Raw genomic sequence first — 21,703 nt, forward strand, 5'->3', positions numbered from 1 at the left:
AGGAATTAGATTCTTAAATTTGAGAAGAAAAGGAGAAAAATCGAATAGCTTCTGAGATAAAATATGCCACAACCAAGATTCAGTTCTTCAAGAAGCGATTTTTATTTAAATGAAAGATCTGCAGAGCCAGCAATAACATGACAATTCTAAATGAATCCTTACATCAGTCACACGTCTGAGAGCGGGGAGGAAATAGATGGTGAAAAGATGGCGCGAACACTAAAGGTGTGAGTAACACTGATATCAATGAAGTGACAGATCGATAAATACTGAAGTTTTACGTGAGGGCCATGGTGAGGAAAGCTTAATGGTTAAAAACAGCTGGATAAAATCACCTGAAGACCGGATAAAATCACCTGAAGACCAGATAAACTGAGGTAACAAGTTTAATCTGCCTGTAGGAACAATGTGAATGCTGCTGCCATGACCTCACCGGTCCGTCAGTCTCTGATGCTGCCGCTTCCTGCTGAGCCGATTAAAAGATCAGCTGCGTGCTCAACACTGCGCATCCTTAAACTCTACAACTTAAAAGTATTAATATGCGTATTTCTTAGGTAGTATCTTTTCCACCAAAGTGCGTTTCTGTTGTGTTTGTATTTTTTTGTCTGTTCCCACAGTCAGGGCGCTCTCCAGGTGATTCCTCTGGTCTGGGGTCAGCGCCGGATCCTCATAATGGAGCCGCAGCCACGAGACGCCTGAAAACACATGACTCCATCAGGAGGATGTCCCTCACACCATCAGCAGGAGCAGAAACAGCCTCTTACCTTTTGTGACCCTCTGACCTATAGACACCAGCAGCACCGCCCCCACGCTGTGATTGACAGGCTCTCCAGCCTTTGATCGTCCCGCACCCAATCTGTGAAGCACCTGAGCTAAAACCAAACCGTCAATCTCCAAAACGATACCTGCAGGAAGACAGACAGTAAAAATACATGTTATCAAATACGAGGGCTCACATATGTAGGTACACGTATGCAAGTGCATGTGTTGGGATTACATTGTGGATCAAACTCTGTACTTTTCTGTGTTCATATTTCCATCAGTATTGACAACATCCACAGCAGCACTGGCTGAAATGTAGCCCCAAACCATGACTGAGCCTTCACTGTGTTTTACTGATGGCTGCAGACCCTCACTGTTGTACCTCTTTTTGTTCATATTGACTATTTAAACCAAAATGTTCACATTTGAATTCATCTCTACATCAGACCTCCTGCCACTGATTTTCAGTGCAGTTCTTGTCTAATTTCTGTTGGTAACAAATTATCTTAAAACCCCAAATGTAACTATAATCACAAACTGTGTAACAACCTGAACTTCAGCATAAAAGTTCCTGTGTCACCAAAGATAGCTGTGTTTGTTAGTTTCTTTAGATTCCTAAACATGATGAATTTTCTTTGTAAGTGCAGGTAGTTCATATTTCCTGAGTGTGTCTTTGAACGCATCAGCAGTGAATGGAGTCATTTTATTGGCTTTACCGTCCGCAGGAGCCTTCAGTTCCAGCTGATGCTTCGCTTTTCTCAGGATGCTGTAATAATCTGTGTTGGTGGTGCACAACCGCTGAGCTGTGTCGCTGTTCACGCCCTGAGCCTCCATCATGGCCTGGAACTTTGACAGCGCTGCTCCACCAACCACAGCTTCGGAAATCTGCTTTCTGCCCTCTGATAGGTCAGACACCAGACCAGTCATCACGAGCAACAACCCGCCTACAAACACAGACAAAACAAATTTTAAATAATTATCATGGTTTCTTTTTTAAATGTACCTAAAGGGAAAATTTTACACCAGTGTAAAATTAAATAAAATTAAAAATAGACTAAAATTAAAGCAAGTTGTTGTCTGTAAAGGTGTGCATGCAGTGGTTTTATATTCTCATGATGTTTTTACCACTGTCAGAATTGAGTGTGTTTTTTTAATTTTAAACCTAAGTGGTCTATTTTTCTTATTAGCTATAGCAAAAACATTATTATCATCATTATAGAACTGGTTATCTCATCTAAGGGTAATATTCACTAGGATTCTATAACAAAGGTAACAATGAGATTCTTGTCATGTCTCTTATATTCACAAAGGAGAGGCTGTTCTGCGTTTTCTAATTTTATTTTCCTGTATAAAGAAAGTTACAGGTTTAGATTAGTTCTGTCAGCGTTAATCTCGTTAATACAAGGTTAACGCCATAACCTCATTAACGCGGCAAATCCCCGTTAGCAAGTTAACGCGGATCCGCGATATTAAACAAGTTCAGAGTTTTAAAAAAACGATAAAGAATTATGTCGCAGTAGTTCCTGTGGGTAAAAAGTCCACAGAATACAAGCAGTACAGCTCACAAGCATTGGGTGCTGCTCCTCGGTAGACTGCCAGAAACTGATCAGTCAGAACAAAGTAGGCTTTTAGGGAAGAGGACCTTAAAGAGACGGGAGGTGAACTGAGGAGCTGCATACTGTGTAAAATAATAATTTTCTTTTTCTTAACCTGTGGGCATCTGTATGGAGTGCAATATTTAAAACTATATAGAGCTAGGAGAAGAATGAAGATAAGATACATTTTATTTATCCATAATCTTTAATATTAACTCGACACTGCAAATTATCTGGCTTGCTGCTAAAAAGAGGTAAACAGGCTGGTTAAAAAGAGGCAGATGGCACAAAAGAGATGCTGCAACGTTATTAGACAGCAGGTGTACTTAATAAAGTGGCCATGGGTGTCCTAATAAAACCAGTTGCCACTTTGAAATGGCTCAGATGCTTCCTGCATTTAGAGAGCCACAGGTGGTCCTAATAAACTGACCACAGGGTGCGTGTCTCTAATAAAATGGCCACAGGTGTGCCTAATAAAGTGGTGTTCTTTTGGGTTTCAGGACCTTTTTAATGCCTCGTATAAGACACGTTGTTACTTTGGTGATCAAACCCTGACAGACGAGAGCTGCTGAGTGACGTCATCACCCTGAGTCGTGACCAGCTCCATCAGGTCATCGGGTCCGTTTCCCTTCAGCGTCTCCAGAGATTCGATCACCTCCACGCTGTTTCCCACACATCGACCGATCGAACCGTTCATGCCGCTGAGCACGGCTGCTGTACGTATGCCCAGACCATTTCCTGCCTCCACCTGAAAGAAAAATAAACCGCGAAATCCAAATTTGAGGTCAGCTTTGCCAGTAATGTGCTGTGGAGTTAGACGCTGCTCCATAAACCAAACCTCTGAGTTTGGATTAAAATAGCCTGTAATTAATCCCAATATTATCTCTCCTGTGGTTCATCGTTGTGTTGCTCCCTGTACAGATGTTTCACATTAAAGCACTTCCCTCCCTGTTTTATGGTGAAATATTTGAATTGTTGTTGTACTCACTAGCATCTGAGCTAGTTCTGTAGCACTTTCCAGGTCTTTGCACATAGCAGCTCGTCCAAACTTGACATCCAGCACCAAAGCAGACAGAGACTCGGCTCCTTTCTTTGAGATGATCGAACCTGCAGAAACAGCACAGACGGCTGTAAGCTGATTAGAAAAAACACGGATATCCACGGCAAAATCCGGCCAGGTGCTGGACTCCAGTTTTGCGTGGGTATCAAAACATCTGGATGTTTTTCTTCTCATCGGTTTTAATGGGCATGCTGCTTTAGAACCGCTCAAACCTATGTTCCCCCGAAGGCTGACTGGACTCACACATCACGTAGGGAAAGTCTAAATCCTCTCCGCCCGTGTGTTAGGGTAGAAAAAGCTTAGGTTTCTCAAAACAAAACAATTTAAAAAAAAAAAAAAAAAAAAGGGTTTTCAGGCCTTGAAGCACTATTCACAATATTTACTAGTAATGAGAGGTAAACTGTCCACAGTGCCGGTGATGTCTCGCAGAGCGTACAGGACTCGATCTGCAGGAACCAAAGTCTCTGTCTGACCCACAATGCAACAGCCCACTGAGTCCAGGATCTCCAGGATCTGGAGAAGAACAGCTGAATCAGAGATTGACTTTGAGTATTTATCACTCTTTATTATCCGTATGTAGTTTTATTTATTTATGAATTTAAATATTTAATTATCTGGTTTTTTACCCTTATCACAAGAGTTACCATCAGAATTAATTAACAAATTTCAATAAAGATGTCAGTGTCCTCCTTTCCCCAGTCCATAGTTTCATCTGTTTTACCGTGCATTGTTTTTAAGAGCCAGCAGGGGGCGACTCTTCTGGTGGTTAGACAGAAGAGACTTACTTTATTTTGCCTATTAGGAAATTCTTTCCTGCTGAGTAAATTGTGTCAGTCAATAGATTCGACTCTTGAATAATAAAAAAAAGGCCATCAAAATGGCCATCATTGGATGGCCAATGATGTGTGACTGACAAGAGGTTAGCCAATGAGCATGCAATGTTGCAGTATGCAGTGTTTGTCACTATGGCTATATCCATCCATTATATACAGTCTCTAGTCTACAGAAAATCTTTAGAGCCCAAACTTTTAATCTAACTTAATCACAGATCATCACGTGAGCCTAAAGAGGCGACACAGAAGTTATTCCAGGGTCTAGTTGCCTAGGCAACTCTGTTATGTGAGTCAGCAGTATCCTTGGCTCTCATTGGTAGTTGACAAATTGAACTGCCCACTCTGGGAGCAGTGGTTATTTCCCTCATAAAATCAAAATATTTCATATCAAAAAAGATTATTTTTAAGTATATTTATTGTAATTGACTTCATGTGGCTCACATGCAGTACTCTCATGGCCCACCAGGGGGTGCAATGTGTTTCAGTGTGTTTTCCCCCCAGAGTAACATTTTGCTGACATTTATTAAAAATTAAAACTATATGTAAGTATAAGTGAGCCTGGACAGTTTGTAATTCAGCAACATTACACACTGAATGATTTACTTCCTGAAGGAACAGCTCGCTTCACCTGCTCTCTTGATTGCTCCACTTTGAATCCTGGAATTGATTCCAGTTTATCCAGAGTTCCTCCTGTATGAGCCAAGCCCCGCCCACTGATCATAGGAACCTGTGGACATGGAGTGAATTAATGTTCCTAATATGGTAATCTCAGGGTGTGAGGAAAAGAAGACACACCCACCCAAGTAAACCGTCTACTAATGAGGGGGTAACCAATCAGAAGAAGTTTGTTTAAAAGGGGAGGATCTTAAATAGAACCAGGGGGCTGCACTGAGTCCCAGTCTAAAATAATATTAATCATGTAAATCTAGTGCAGACCAGCCGGGCATGAACAGAATGGGTTCACTTTAAATTTTTAATCAATCAGATTTCATCGTTAAAGTCTATACCTTACAGCCGCAGGCAGCTAGCGCTGGCGCTAACACCAGACTGACTTTATCTCCCACCCCGCCAGTCGAGTGTTTGTCCACCATGAAATTTTTCCACTCATCGGGCCATTCCATCACTTCTCCCGATGACATCATCTCTCGGGTCAGGGCCTTAATCTCCGCGGAGACCATCCCATTCAGCCAAATAGCCATCAGCATGGCCCCTTAAATACAAAGAGGGGGAGACGTTAAAGATGCAAAGGAGGAAGTATGAATGCGCGTCAGATGGTTTGTACCTATCTGAGAGTCCTGAATGGTTTTCTCTTTAACGGCCTGGATGAAGGCTTTGATCTCGTCATCACTTAACTGTCCTCCATCCCTCTTCTTCCTGATCAGATCTGGGACTGTTAGCATGTCTGCTAGAAGTAAAAACATTACAAGTCTGTTTAGACCTAAAAATTTTCAACCATTCAGTGACCAGGATCTGGTTTTATTAATCATAGAGTTCTTTCCTGTGTACTTGTTTTTCCTTTTTCTCTGGATTTTGAAAGACAGGGCCAAAAAAAAAACTGAGACACAAACAAAGGAGCAAAGTAGATTTACCTCTTAGCAGTACTGTGAAGGCAACACAGTTTGAATTAAGGCATTAAAACAGGAATCAATCTGTTCGAGCTGCCACATCATCTTTCTCGTTTTATAAAGACAAATATATCAACATGGAGAGTTTCTGTTACTGACTTCACTAAAAGATTAAAAAGGTCAAATTTTATATAATTAATTGACAATTAAGTAATAAAAAATAGTATATAAAGTAAAAAAGCAACAAAAAACAATTCTTTTCAGGAATAAAACTTAAAACTTGCACAATTAGAATATTAGAAATTGAATTCCACTAAATCTGTTTTTAGCAGCAGGACTCAGCACTAATTGTGTAAAACAGCCCGTCACACACCCTGTTCCTCTGCATCATCTTTCTGAAGAAGCTGGTGGAAAGCCGCCTGTCCTGTGACTACATAAAGCTGTTTCATACATCACCTCTGCTTCCTCTGCAGCAGTTCTCCTCTTTGTAATCGAAATGCTTACCACACAGCCAGCCTCTGGTGCAACACAGATTAACAGCGCAGCAGGACGATGGCAAGTGTGTGCGTGTGTGCAGCAGCTACAAATGGACTCAGCAGAAACAACATCAGGATGAGCATCTAGCTCCCCCAGCAAAAAATCTTTCACAGACTCACTTCTTTTGCAAAGGCAGAAAAAAAATAATAGCTAGCGAGTTTTGTTATTTTTGATGTTATCATTATTTTTTAGCCAGCTGTAAATCTTTTATACACCCTCTGTGACTCGAAGGACCAGTACTGCCATGACTCTGGTTTATTGTTGGACTCATAAAGTCAGAGGTGGCTCTGCTGGTGAAAGTTCAGTGCTGTGCAAAGGTTTTAGTCACTTTAAACATTCAGCTCCTTATTCGTATCACACAGCAACATCAGGGAGACATCACAAATCATCACGTTATAGGCAAGAGAACAATAATAATACATGTGTTTAGCACCTAATTAGCAAAATAAAGCCTGTGACTTGCTTTTGCTTTTATTGTCTCCACCTGCCATTCTCGACCTTCCGAATTCTCAAATCCACCAACCAATCAGCGCATCTGTTTAAACCCTAAAACAACAACAGGAACGATAATGAACACTTTAAAAACTTATTAACAAACAGCCTTAATCCATTCAGCCCCTGCAGACTTTCTGTTAACCATACCGACCTCTAACCACAGGTAAAATTTAACAGTTCAGCTCTGAAGAAGAGGAAAACATCCCTGTTATGATAGTAAGACAGAGTCAGAGTACAGTACCTGGTCTGGTGTTTGCAGTCTGTGAAGTGGCATCGACCCCGCGGTCCTTCATAAAGTGAGTCTGTCAGCCAATAGGAGAGCAGGGAGAGGAAAGTGAGTGAGCCACTAACCTTTGACGTCTGATTTGCTCATTCAGAGAAAAAAAAAAAGCTGACAAATGTCCACACTAAGTGAAGTTCATGTGCTGTGTGTTTACAGACGATCGGTTTATTTGTGTGTCACGTGCAGGCGGCTGTTATCGGTTCAGACGGGTCCTCTTGTATTTTGGTTTCAGTTTGTTTGCTCCTTTTCCTTCAGCTTTTACTATTTTAAATACTTTGCTTTTAGTTTTCTTCTGAACATTTTCTGTATGTGCTGTGAAGATATGAAAGTATGTGCGAGTTACGAGAAGTTCAGAATAACTAAAGGTATTTTAAGTTTAGTTTAACTGTAATAACTGCCTCCGGACGTTTGTTTCTTCATTTTAAACTTTCATTTCCTTCACAAGGAGCATGGATTTTTTTCCTGCCTGTTGTAACCATGAGTGACACTAATTGTTTTAAAAAATTGAAATGCAGAACTTCAAATATGATTTTTGATCAAGTAATTAAAAGGTGGACATTAAGAAGAGTTTAAATGGATTATTCTGTCTCTGTCTTTTGTCTAAACCCAGGCATGTACACATTATTAGTTTAGAAGACACTCGTCCTGATGGATGTTGCTCATATTTCCTCTTTCAGCTTCCTTACATCAGCTCAGCTCATCAATTTCAACACTTTTAACTGAAGTAACTGTGACGATATGTTTCTCGTTAGGATTCATCACCAGCTGTGGAAGTTTTCATTCTTTTGAATTCTCGTCTGCATGGTCTGAAGAGTTCAGTGTGTGTGATCTGTCTTTTATTTGTGTCGACGCCAAAAACTGCAGTTCCTCTAATGGCCACTTGAAGCTGGCTGCTGAAGCTAATTTCTCCCTTCATATCAGCTGTTCAGGTTCATTTATTGATTTTCTGGGGGAGTCTTAGAAAAGAAAGGGTGAGCGGAGCTACTAGACTATTTTTACTATCAATTACCAGCACCAGCACTCCCATCAAGCTCGCCCACATCAGCAGAATAGATAAAGCCCAGGAGCCCTCCATCACAAACGTGGCACAGCCCAGAGGATCCACCCAAGGAGACTCCAGAGGCGCAGAAAGCAACCAATGACCTGGGACAGCTGGGCCCCATACTTGTAAATTTGTAAACACAGCTGGCCCAATCACAGTTGAGGTTATGTCACTGAGTAAGCACAAATGAGGACATAATTGGATTCTGCAACCCAAGATGGAGGAAACTTTTTGAGTGGTTTCAAGCCAAAAGTCCTGAATGTAGCAACATGACCATTGGGGCTACTGGGGTTGAGCAGTCTGCTAATATTATTGGTAGAACGTGAGCCTTTGATGAATCCTGTCTGGTCATTATGATTTATTGAGGGCAGAACTGTTTCTAAACTAGATGCAAGTGCTTTAGGAATAACTTTAATGTCGGTATTAATTAGTGACAAAGGCTGGTCGTCAGATGAAGAGTAGGGTCTTTTTCTGTTTTTAGTAATTATTTTATTGATGCCGTGGGGAGGGATTAAAATGTTGGGTTTCCTTTTATTTCTGTGCCAGTTATGAAGACAGAAATGTTTAAGAAATTGAGCAGGGAAACCTGCCATTAGGCATTTGGTTTAGGGCACAGTGTAAGTCCCTGGCAGATAGAGGTTATTAGGTTTATTTTCAGCAGAATATAAATAACGGTAAAAGTTAAAGTATTATTGATTTCCTGTGGTGATTGTGTGTACTGTCCAGCAAAATCTCTGATTGTTGTTGTGAGTGATTTTTCTTTGTTATGCTGGAGTTGATTTGCTAGAAATTTACTTGATTTATTGTTGCATTCGCTGTAGGAGAGATTCTGTCTTTTTTGATAAAATGTCATCTAGCTGTAATTTAACATTTTGCAGTTCTTTCCATGTTTGTTTCATTGGATTTGTTGCATATTTGCTTGTTAGATATTTAAGTTTTTCCTCAATATCATGTTCTACTTTATGTTCCACTTTCCTGTCTAAATTTCCTTTCTAAATTTGTCAAATTCTGAATCCATTAAAAGGAAGATATTAAACTTTATGAGATTATTGAGCTGTGGTAACGCACAAATTTCCCCACCGCGGGATCAATAAAGTCTTATTTTATCGTTTTTCTTAGAAGTCAGGGATATGGGTGCATGCTGTGAATAGGGTGTATTCTAGAAGATGTTTTTTCAATGACAGAATTACTTGTAAGGGAAAAAATCTATTCAATAAAAAGACTGATATACAGAAGAGAAGAAAAGTATAATTCCTGTTTGTTTAATTTCTGAGTCTCCAGACATCACAAAGACCCAAATCTTCCATATATTCCTTTATTATTCTGGCAAACTGTAAATGTCCTATATTAGCTGAATTACTGGAGCGCTCAAAGGTTTAATACAGTGTTGAAATCTCCTCCATCTTACTGAGTTTGCAGTAAGATCAGATATATGACAGAAAGTTGTATTTAAAAAAGCTGGATCATCATTATTAGGAGCACACAGATCGACGATTATAAAAATATTATTTGAAATAGTTAAGAATAATATATCGACCTTCTGGGTCTATCAGAGCAAATGTACCAAGATAGACGCACCTCTCTATTTTAACAAGCTGAAAAGCTCAGATTAAATTAGAGCCTGTATCGTTTTTCTGATTTTTGTAGATGTTTCCTGCTGGAGGAGAATGTCTACCTTTCATTTTGTGACATATTCCAGAATTGTTGAGCTTTTCGCCTGTGAACGAATACCGCGCCCATTCAAAGAAACCAGAGTGAAAGCACCACACAAAGAAAGTGAATTTTGGCACGTATGTATGTGCAGCATACATAGACACGCGTGGTTTGAGAACGTAGTATACTCAGCGTCAAAGTTAATTTGAATCGATAAGTGGAAGCGAATGGATGGATGGATGGAGTTTACACAGACGCGGTTATTCGGGCAAACGTCCTCGGGTTGTTGAAATAATCCCGTCCGACAACACGTGCGAACAATAAATGCGTCATTTTCTGTTGTAACCCACAAACTGACCGCCGGTAATGTACCGACACTCATCTTTCACTGTTTCACTAAGGTAAAACAGTTTAGCTGTTGAATGAAGCTGCGTCAACTGGATCCGCGCTCCCTCCCCGGTGCGCGCTCCGGTCGCAGGGGAAGCTGAATTTAAATCTTTGATGTCCTGGTGAAACATGGCTAGAACATCCAGCTTTTTGTTGTTGGATTCTAACACACTTGCCTGCATGTCGGGTGTGAGTAGGTCCTCGGTATCCGTTTATGAGTCGGTTTTTCTCGTTGTGTTGGACCGCTTGGTCAGGTTATCCGGTTGTTTGTCGGGTTCGTCCATGACGCACCTGTCAAAAGATCTATCGGTGAAATCTTCCTCCGCGCTGATGGTGTGTGTTTGTTTTAGGTTGCTGACTACTGTTTGTTTAAATGTAAATGTTTTGAATCTCAGATCTGGCACTGGGAGTCTCGCGAGCTCACAGCATTAGGTTTCACTCTATGAGACACGCGCAGGTTTATAACTCACCTGATTAAACCGTATTAAGGTTTAAGGGTTGCATTACTGGAGCACTGGCAGGTGGATGGCTGTAGCTGTTGGTGTGTTTTGGAGAGTTTTTAATGCACTTGTCTGACAAGTAATGTGACCCTCACTGCAGTTAGAGTCACTGCCGGTATTTCTTTAGTTTTAGTTTGTTGTAGTGACTTTACTCCTTTCAGTGCCACTTTAAGCTTTTAAAAACTTTACTTTTAGGTTAGTTTGAAAAAGTTTCAGTGGGAAGTTTAGTCTTTTGTGTGTTATTATTGGTGTATTTAGAGTAGGAGAAGGCTTTTAACACTAAATGAGCGACAAACACAGGTTTATCACTGAGTGAGGCCCCAGTCACACAGGCTGAGAGAGCAGTCCATAACATCTGGTAACCTCTGGGCATGAGGTTTCCCTGACTGGTTGGCAAGTTGTTGCTGGAGGTTGCTGCCAGTCATTGTTAAGTCAGTCCCAAACAGGGTCACAAAAAATCTCCTGTGATAGCTTTGTTTGCTAGCACACTGCTACAGATTCCTGTAAGTGCATGTGAGCCACCAACCTGCCTGCAAACACTCACCAACTGTTCACAGACTGGTATAAAACGTGGAAAAAGTTTGATGTAAACCAGAAACTGAGAACATTTGCCTTTAATGTAAACGTTTCAAAAGGCTCAGCTTGTACTTTGAAGGAGAACGGTGTCCATTTGCAGTTTGTGTTTTTCTTTTCACAGCTTCACTGCTGCTTGGTGAGCAGTTGGCAAGTGTTTGCAGACATGTTGGCGTCTTCCATGCAAATGAAAGGTGACTGCAGCATTTGGACTGCCAGCAACCACATTTTTCCTAGTGTTCCTATTTACCAGTGGTTATGAATCTCTCAGACCATTGAGACAGCATTATACATTTCAAAATAGCAAACAAGTTAATGTCACATGGTTAACAGTCACATGACCGGAAACCTGAATCTTCCCTGATGTCACACCTATTTTTCAGGTGAGATTAAAAAGGTCATGGAGCTGTGCTGACATCACAGTAAGTCGTAGCCATGGAGTTACTCATAACTACACTTCATATTTTCTATAAATCATGATATAGCTACTTTTTGGTAGCTGGCTAGCTAACCACATGACGTTTTCATGTCAGATGATTTTTAAATGTTTACTATTAGTTAAATAAAGGGAAGGAGTGAAGAAAGGGGAAGATGTCCAGGCAGAGTGCAGGAAGCTACAGTAGAGATGCGTCATCACAGGAAAGACAGGATAAAATCATGACATCAAATCTTCTGTTAAAGGACTTTGTTATAAAGTTTGGTCCTTTCATTATTCAGCTGTAAACAGTTTGAACTTCTCAAATACTTCAGGTTTAGTGTTTGTTTTAATATGAAGCCGGGTAGTAAATCATCATCAGTGCACATCTGAGGTGAAACTCATCAGTCATTAACTCGACTTCACACTTTAGTGGCCAGAGAAGGTCTGAGGTCATAAACCTGTGAAAGAAGCACACGTGAAGGCCGTGAGTGCAGTTTGTAATAAATGACAGTTTATTATAAAGATTACAATCTGTTGCGTTGCAGAGCTCATCAGTTGTCATCGTGTGCTCTTCGGTTTTTAGAAAAGGGAAGAAAAAACTACAAGTACACGCACACCACTCACTCCAGAAGAAACTACAAACATACTGTAAAAAGAGGAAGCTAGAAAGGAGGAGGAGGGGGGGGGACCATAAAACCATAAACTTATAAGCAGGTGGAGATTTAAGAGGAGGGGGAGGAGGGTTTCACACGCAGGTTAGAAAGCCAGGATTCTCAGCCAATCAGCAGGAAGCTGAGGATTATTTTCCAGTTTTCCATTTTGGCTCATTCTTTCAGATTTATCCTGCTTCTATTGATCAATTATCACTTTAACACACAGATTTGGAAGAATCTGGAAGTTTTTAAGTTATCGCTTCTACGTCTATCTGCAGCGCCCCCTGCTGGGTGGCCTCTGGTTTCTACAGTTCTCTAACCCTAAGCAAAAGAAATTCTGCTCTCAACCAACTTTTAACCTACAAATATATGAAATGAACATTTATAAATGATGGCTTTCTATTCCCTTCTATTTTTGGACTGTAAAATCTCTAAATAGAAACTCGTTTTCTCATTTTTTTAAACACAAAAATGTAAAAATCTGAACTCTCGAGTTTCCTTACTCAGCCGTGGGCGTAAATGTTACTGAACTTTGTGTATTTTCTGACACTTCATGGACATGAACATTGGTAAAAGACCAAAGCATGAGCATCCCCAGCTACTGAACATCGAGGAACATAAATAATAAAAATTAGAGGTTTAAACCACGGCTGAGGAGCTATGGTTTGGTTTATATCCTCATTTTTCTCTTAGAGGAATTATTAAAAATCTTTTCATCACAGACCCGATTATAACAGTCAAATATAAATGACATTGTTCTGATAGGTTTACAGCTCATATTTAACCCTCGAGTGACCAAGTAGTGCCAAGTGCAAAAGTTATTCATATGTATATGTGAGTGTCTATAAACCTTTGTCTGGTACTGTGTATTAAAAAAATGGAATTTATTTTAGAGAAATAAACAATCTGAGCTCGTATTAAATAGCACAAAAATCACGAAGCAGCTTTTTTGTGGTTTTCCAATTGACTTATTATCTTTGTAGATGGCCGCAATACGCAAACACAAACTGTAGAACCAAAAATGACCAAAAGTACTTGGACAGGGCTTTATCTTGTAGACTGAATAACATTGTAATCCAGCTCACTTCAAATGTATTTAAAGTTACTGAATGGGATGGTTTATGAGCTCCGCTCTTTATTTACATGTGATTTGAGGATATTTTTAATTATAAAACTGCTATACCAATATGAGTGTCAATAAATGGTATTAGTGAGAATTTGTTTGTGAGATTTAACAGACGCGTCTTTATTTATTGCCTAAGTAAATACATCAATGATATTGTGTTAGTAAATGACTGATGCTGACTTACTGTAAAAGTCATAGAAATGATAAAACTTTAGTTGTATAATTACTGGCTTAATTATGGATAATTAATTATGTTCACACTGTGTGGTCTCAGTCTTTGTTCGGGGACGTCTTAAAACCATTAAGACACACACAAAAAAAATTCACACTTTTTCTTAAAAGAGTCCAAATCAAACGGTTAGAGCTAAGTGGGATTCTGTAACTGAAATGTAAGCACAAATTATATGTTTGAGGCTGCAGGGACTGTGATTGGCTCTCGATAGCATCACCTCCTCATACACGTTTCTGACTTTCCATCTGTTTTCAGTCAATTCATGGAAGAAACTCCACTACCAAAACACTAGCTGGTGGTTAAGTAGAGTGATGCGGAGCGCCTCACATGAGTATATAAATGTTGTGAATGTCGTCAGCGACCTACGTACTCAGTTGCAGGCTGTGCATGGATTCAATGACTGAGGCCTCACAGGGTTAACTGAAAAAAATGACTGGAGCTGTTGTAATGACATTGATATATTCAATGGTTTAATGAGGTGGTTCTGAAACCATGATGACGACGGTCAAATGACACGAAGCTGTGTTGAATAAGTAGAATAAGAGCGTGCTGATGCTCGTACGGTAACCTTTACGTAAACGTCTATTCGTATCTTTTTTGTTGTTAATAACCAACAAAAAAAAAAAAGTTTGAAAAACAATAGTCTCACTGGGTGAGTAGAAGAATTGGTGCCACCTGCTGTTTAGCCCTACTTACATTTGATTGGCTCAAATAAGAGAACTGATTAAATGTTGTCATTTCTGATTGGCTGAGAAGTCCTACGATGGGCGACTGACCTCATGTCAGGTGTAACAGAGCACAGGCGGGGACCTGAGGTCACTGATCTGCTTCCAACCTGATTCACTGACTCATTCTGCGCATGACTCTGTACAGTAGACTATCAGTAGTCCATTATAATATATACTATACATGTACAGAATACCTGACTCAAGTGATATTCTCTCAGTGTAAGCAGCCACACTGCAGGACTCTGATCTGCAGATTAAACATTCAAAGACACTTTTGGTCCAGACCGGTTTGGCTAATCGATAAAACCAAAGGAAGCAATGATGATGACCCAAACTGGGTTTTTGTAGCTTTCTACACAGACGATCCACCGATTCTCTTTTTATTGTGTTTTATTTTAAAACACTTCTGCGGAGCATTTTTCTCTGCTCAAAATGTAACACAATCAGTCTGCGCACAGTAAGTACAACATCAATTGAGAGAAGCAAGAAAAGAATCAGGTGCTAGCCGTTTTCTTTTCTTTGCCACTTCTGTTTTTTGTTTGTTGGTCACATTTTTTCCAGTCTTATTTCAGACTACAGTCATTACAGTCTATTCTGGATAACCAGAAACAGAAAGTTATAGGCCTGATTTCCAGGATGTCTGTAGCGAGAGGAAGAATTACAAGAAGCCAGACTTTGGTCATCTGATTTCCCATCAGATGTGTAGCTTTATTTAAGTAGAACTGAAGGTTAAGATTGGATGAACCCAACGCAAAAATATCCTGAACTTAAGCAGAATTTTATTTTATAGTGTATTCAATTCAATTCAGTTCTATTCAGTTTTATTTATATAGCATTAAATCACAACAGCAGTCACCTCAATAATGTAAGGTAATAGTACTGGTAAGTGTTTCTGTGGACAAAAGACACTGTTAATTTATTGTATATTTAAATGTACGCACATTTGATTTCCTCATTGAAAAAATGAAACCTGGTTTAATTGAAACTTGCACTGTTTCCAGATTGAGCTCAGTGTAGCTGCTTACAAGCTCTGAATATCTCATTAGATTAAAGACTTCATAGACTACAGCCTACCAAAATATTACTTTTTTAAATAAACTTTATTGTCTACTTTATATTTTACACTATAGCTACATTTTATTCTACCATAATATATATTATACAGACCATATAGTCTACTGTAATGTGGTGTAAATAGTCTGTACATTCTATATGACTTTGTCCATAAAAGCGTGTCAACATCAACTTGTAGAACTTTGGAAATCATGACTGCAGCTCAGCAGGTTGTTTGGGAACTGAAGTCGGAAGGAAACGAGACAGAAGCAGTCGATCTGCTGTGGGAACAGGCACTGAAGCTTTGATTGTGCTTTAGAGGGCGGCAAACGGAGGGATTCATTCTTTTTTAAACCAAATTCAAATATTCAGAAAAGAAGGGGGCGGTGTGACTTTAAGAAAATGTCTGAAATAAAATTCTATTCAAGTCTCCGGTACGTAAAGAACGCTGGTTTATAGGTTGGAGGAATCCAGTTTCCACCCACTTACATGCTGTTAATGTGCAAATGTAGAAAGACAGTGAAATAAAAAGGAGGCTGTTTGAGTTGTACTCAGGACTGCTCTGTTTTAGTTTTCTGAATACAACACTACACCATGTAAATAAGCTAGAACGTGGACTTTTACCTTGTGATGGAGCTAGGCTAACAGTTTCCTCCTGCTTCCATGCTTTGTGCTAAGCTAGGATAAACACAAAGCTCTTAATAAGTCTGTTTTCTCAGGGCAAGAGGTCAAAGTGATGGATTATAATAATATCATCATGAGTGCTGTAGTAAAATATGAAACCTTTACTTATTTTGTTGTCATCTGTCTGATGTTGTGATGTTTAATGTGTGTATATAAACACATAATGAGGTAAACATGAGTAGAAATAATCCCTGTGAGCCGAACACTTGGCCTTCAGAGTACACCTCACAAGCACTGGATGCTGCCCCTCGGCAGGCTTCCAGAAGTTAGCCAATAAGAGGAAAGTAGGCTGTCAAGGAAAGAGCCTGAAGATAAATTGGCTTGTTTCAGACAGGGTGAACTGAGGGCCTGTATAAAGACAGGAATGTTACTATGATGATTATTTGAACTTTGACCTGTACAAAGCTACTCTGATCTAGCGCTAGTATAAAAATATAAAGGTCCCCTTTAACGGTGCGTTCACAACAAACGTGAAGCAGAGTTTTCACACGGTACGGATATGATCAGTCTGTTTAATAATAAAGGCAAATCCACATTTGCTCGCATGAGAACCCATCAGCGGTGATCCTCTGCTGATACCAGTGAGATCAGAAATGAGGGAGGAGCTCATCGGTGCTGGTTGAGAACAGCTGGAGCTGAAAGGTTCGACTTTGCTTTTAGACAAAGAGAAAAAAAGGAGCGAGCTCGGAGGAAACAGAGTGTAAACTGTGAGGATGCGTTTCTGGAAATTGTTTCCAGCTTCATCTTTATCCCGCTGGCTGCTCGGTGAATATCCACAGGTCTCCAGTGTGGCTGATTCCACACGAGGTGAAACTTTGCTTCACATTTGGCGTGAACGACACATCAGGATAAAGTGCGCCAGCTGGTTTCCATAAACCCTAACTTAGAGAGCTTCCTGTAATTTTGGACAGTATCTCCAACTACATGAATTCTTTCAGCTTCTTTGTGATTAGATTCCACAGCAGGCACATGAATTACTTATTTACATTTATTAGCAGCATATAAACATGTAGTTAATGTTTAATGTGTGGTTGTAGTGTGTCATATATGTCCAGAGGTTTGTTGCAGCTCAAATTGAGCTTTTCAGGAGCAACTACAACTGTAAGCAGAAGATTTTCTGTTATTTCTAGTGACATGATGGCAAAAATTGCAATCCTGACTATTTTGATCAGCCGTGATCATAATTTGATTTAAACTCGATTTCTTTGGAAACATCTCAGAGTTCTTGAGCATTTAAACCCAAAATGTTTCAGAAATTTTCGATTCATTTGAGTCTCTCTTCCTGTTATCCGAGATTACATTTTGAGTGACTGCACAGTTCTACAGATCAACATTTCTTTCTTTTTTTGCTTGATTAAATTAAATCCATCCAAATGGTGAAATATATCTTTATAAGAGTCCTGGTGAATTTCCTTTAGGGGAAGGCGCCAAATCTCCAGAAAAGCCATATCTTACACTGCTTATAATATTGTTCCCTGTTGCCTATCCATCTTTTGGCCATCATACTTTATTACAAGTTTATATACTGCTGGTAAGTGTAAATATACATTAAATTTAATTAATTGCAAGAGAGTGAGCTAGAGTCTGCAGCTGTGTTGGATACTGAAACTGCACAAAAATCCTTCACCTCTGCACTTTAACTGTGACTTAACATGAAAACGTTTCATGGTGAAAAATTAAATAAGATGAAGTAGAATTAAAATGAGTGGATGTTAAGTCTTACAGGGGAACTCTGATGTAAACTCTGTGGTCAGGAGGAAACTCCACATATGGCAGGGATGAAAAATCCCCAGTATGGCAGGGAGGAAACTCCATTTATGGCCTGTTCCTGAAAGTCGTTCTTTGATTAAATTTAAGGGGGCTAATTAATAGATATCAGGGTGAGGAAGATAAAGAGGGGAAGGAGGAAAGTATTTTCTGTACAGATGGCTTTAAACAAATAGCACCATGTACAGTAAGCCCTCGATAAGCAGGTTAGAAACCAGAGAGGTTTACAGTTGGAGCTCTGCTGCAGCTCTCCCTGAAACACATAGCACATCAGCACAAAGTCACACTCATTGACAAATCATTATGAATTCCAAAAACATCGCCGAGATGACCTTGAAATTCAACTCATTGTCAAATCATAAGGAACTCAAAATCATTTTCCGGACTATTATAAACTCATCACCACCACATTATTGTTACTTGTTATTCATAAATTCTAAATGATCAGCTTTAAGATAGTATGAACTCAAAAATTAACACAAACTCGTCATGAGTGATTATTTGGGAAAACAAAAGTTAAGTCACAAGAAAAGGACGGACAAATATCCTCAGCTATAATCTCCCGGTGTTACGGTAGAGACTCCCAGTAGCTCGCCAGTCATCCAGCTCCGCCAGCAAAGGTCCAGCTAAACTCGTCTGGGGAACCAGAACGGCACGAGGACACGACCCGTCTCGGTGTGTTTGTAGTCGGATTGTCACATCAGCTCTTTGATCACCATTAGAGGCTGGCAGCAGAGCTGTTTGTAATGGTCCAGACCCGGATTCAGGTAATGCTTTCATAACTGATGTTTCTGGATGTTTGAGTGTTTACTGTCCATCAAAAACTGTAACAACAAGCAACTGTTTGAAAAGCTGCAGCTTATAGTCTTCAAGAATCGTAATACACCATAAATTTTAGTAACTGTTACTGAGTAGTTACCTTCGGATTTAAAAAAAATAATGGCCACTCAAATCTCTCGTAGCTTAAGAGCAGAGTTGTGTTGATAAGATTTTTCATTTCCTTTCATTGTTCTGCCTTTCTCAGATGCACTGACTGTTATTTTTCATTTTTAAATCCTGGCTGTACAGAAGCAGCTGTTTCATAAGTTACATCACGGTCTGGGAAACTCTGATTGATTTTGTTCCCAGTTTGTTCACATTGTGGGACTTACTGGTACATTTTAATTCTAAGTATGGTAAAATTTAATGGCTTGTAGTGAAATTGTATGTTGGATCATGGTCAGGAGAGGATTCTGCTTTTATAGGTAATGTTGCGCCAGCAATTGGAAAGACTAGCAAACATGCTATCAGAGAACACTGACAAATCTGACACAGTGTAAAACTGAGTGAGTCCGGCTGACAAGATTTAGTCAGTTCATTTGGTTGTTTCAATAGTTCAGCGACCAGTTTTCACATGTCTGCACATGTCTGTCATCAATATCTTCTATTAGTGTCTTCTGACATTTTATAATTCCCAGTTAAATGACTGAGTGTCCATATGTGGGAATGTTAAATGTGGGTTTTTTTTGACTAAAAAAAACTGAAAAATGTTTCGGACTAAGGTGGTGTATTTGAAAAAAATAATTCTCCGATCTTTAATATTCTGTCAAGCATGGACTTATTTTCAGCCCCAAATGAATTCCTGCAGTTGAACCTCATGATTTTCCTCATGACTGGTGTTAAAGAATCTCCTTTGCTGGTGTCAGATTGTTAATTTACACAACCATAATACTCGGTGTGACGTGATTGGTTTGGTTGGGAGTTTTTATGGGGCATGCAGACATTAACAGGCAAACGAAACATCAGAGGTCTGCAGCTGCTACCAGTCCTTATGTTGCTGATCAAAGAGCTGATAAACCAGAAAATGTCTGGTCTAAGGTCTAAATATTCAGTCACTGCTAAGATTATTCAATTCAAAGAGATGGCCTAGTGTCTGACCAGAGGTCAGGGGGTCTGAGGTTACAGTTCAGGATATCTAAGAAGTGAGTGGTCAGAGGTGAGGGGTCAAGTGGAACCATCCAGCAGCTGTCGGAGTGCCCTCTCAATGTTGATCCGGTGTCCCAGTCTGGTGACTCCTAGCTCCACGTAGTCCTCTTTGGTGAGGGCAGGGAGATGGGAGCCTTCAATCTCGTGGTCCTGGAAGCGCTGGCGGTGTTCGGCCAGACCCACGCTCTCCAGCCAGTCACCCACATCGTATTTATTCCACAAGTTGAGGGGCCGCTGCCTCCATGGTCGTAGGGACAACAAGGGCCCGCTGAGGACCGGGGAGGGGCAGGGCGAGGCATGGGGTGAAGGGGAAGGGGAACGGGATCTGGTTCGTGCACTGGCGCTTCGCATCACAAACCGAACCTCCTTTGGTTCTGAGGGGAGGCTGAGACTGGAGGACTTTAGGATGGTTAGACCGCGACCTGAGCTCAGATCTGGCCTTTCAGAGCAGGGGGCGGTAGTGGAGGGGAGTCCCACTGACCTATCAGAGGGCGAGGGAGAAGGAGAAGGGCTCCGGCGAGTGACAGGGTAGCGACTTCCAGGTCGGACTGTATAGGTGGCGCCATATCCTCTCTGGGAGATGGTGTGAAGTTCACCGAGACTGGAGAACAACCTGCAACACAACAAATAGAGTGTTTAGTTATGGGTTAAACACAGTGTAAATGATCCTTTGTTAAGCCTTATAATCATTAGTTACAACTTCCTGTCAAGTATTGTATTCTTATGTGAAAGTTGTGGCAGATAAATTGTACATTATTCTTTTCAAATTTTGAAACAGTTGTTGAAGAGAACACCCTGCATTTTGACTGTCTAGTTAAGAACCTTTAATTCTGTAGGATCTTGGAAAACTACTTCAGGCTGCTTTCTGTTGAAAGACTGGGGCTAAAGCTGGGCAAGCAATTTCATATCTTTGCTAATACTGATCATGTTGTACAGTCATGAAAATTAATGTGTAGCATTGTTTCACTGGAAGTTAAATGGTCAGATCACACCGATAAACCATTTTAACATAACTTGGTTTGGTTGTTTACATTTCTGTACAGAATATATGAAGATGGCTGTATTTCTTGTGCTACCTACAAGAAACACAGAGATTAAGGTAAGATAAAATGTCCAATTGATGCCTTGTCAAAGGCCAACATCCTATCATGTCTCGTGGAGTACCTCAAGGCTCTGGTCTAGGTCCTTTTTATTTTGCTAAGTACCTTAGGGTTATGTCTTAAGCTAGGCTATCTGAAGTCCTCCTTATTCTTAGTATGTAATCTGTCTTAGATCAAAGTACATTAAAATACTGTTCAAAGTACTCCTTAGTGTCTGTGTGTCTCTGTCCTAGCCCCACTCTTATTTTTGGTGTATATTAGGTTTAGTCCTAGCTCCTCTTCTATTTTTGTGATTTGAAAATGATAACAGAAGCTTTCCCCCCCAAAACCTTCCTGTACAACTTCAAGATATAAACAAATACAAGGCTTGACAGGGCTGTTGTGGTCTGTTATGGTTGCTGAGCTCTAAAAAGATTATTCCTTTCAGGTGATGTGGTTATTAAACATTTCCCTAATTTTGTTCAAAAGACAGATGGGAGAGTAATTGAATGAGATATTTAGTAGTTAGTCAAAGGTGGTGCACGTTAGTCAGCTGTTAGCTGATGAAAGCCATCTCTTGGTAATAACAAGAAATGTTTACCAGAGATTAAAACCTACGATTTACTCTCCCCACTGTCCACACATCTGGAACAATACAAATAACAGACTGTTACAAAACATCTACTCAAGCAAACACACTGCCAGATCAACAG

The 21,703-nt window shown here is 40.0% G+C and overlaps 2 protein-coding genes across 4 annotated transcripts in view; both read right to left on the reverse strand.

Annotated features, from left to right (window-relative positions):
* Positions 1–78: 78 nt before the first annotated feature.
* On the reverse strand, positions 79–10,606 carry LOC116318228 (thymidine phosphorylase). Of its 2 annotated transcripts, none has more exons than XM_039600615.1 (11): positions 10,389–10,606; positions 7,089–7,149; positions 5,533–5,652; positions 5,258–5,460; positions 4,879–4,977; positions 3,801–3,930; positions 3,346–3,464; positions 2,943–3,105; positions 1,479–1,706; positions 765–905; positions 79–695 (listed from the first exon to the last, which is right to left on the reverse strand). In XM_039600615.1, exons 1-11 carry the CDS (start codon positions 10,392–10,394, stop codon positions 535–537), a joined length of 1,431 nt encoding a protein of 476 aa, XP_039456549.1. In that variant the 5' UTR covers positions 10,395–10,606; the 3' UTR covers positions 79–534. The 2 variants fall into 2 exon arrangements, with proteins under 2 accessions (XP_039456549.1, XP_031593038.2); XM_031737178.2 differs by having other exon boundaries at positions 5,533–5,655.
* Positions 10,607–12,192: 1,586 nt separating this feature from the next.
* The window catches only part of shank3b (SH3 and multiple ankyrin repeat domains 3b), a 47,316-nt gene continuing 37,805 nt past the window's right edge, over positions 12,193–21,703 (reverse strand). The window contains exons 25-26 of one of the 2 annotated variants that reach the window (XM_039601034.1): positions 21,609–21,635; positions 12,193–20,524 (exon numbers count right to left, since the gene is read on the reverse strand). In XM_039601034.1, coding sequence (XP_039456968.1) covers positions 19,930–20,524; positions 21,609–21,635 — 622 coding nt within the window. In that variant the 3' untranslated portion in view covers positions 12,193–19,929. The remainder of the gene's footprint in view (positions 20,525–21,608; positions 21,636–21,703) is intronic. The other variant, XM_039601035.1, reaches the window with a different exon arrangement.

Source organism: Oreochromis aureus, linkage group 17, assembly GCF_013358895.1.
Source record: "Oreochromis aureus strain Israel breed Guangdong linkage group 17, ZZ_aureus, whole genome shotgun sequence".
NCBI classification, from domain to species: Eukaryota; Metazoa; Chordata; class Actinopteri; order Cichliformes; family Cichlidae; genus Oreochromis; species Oreochromis aureus.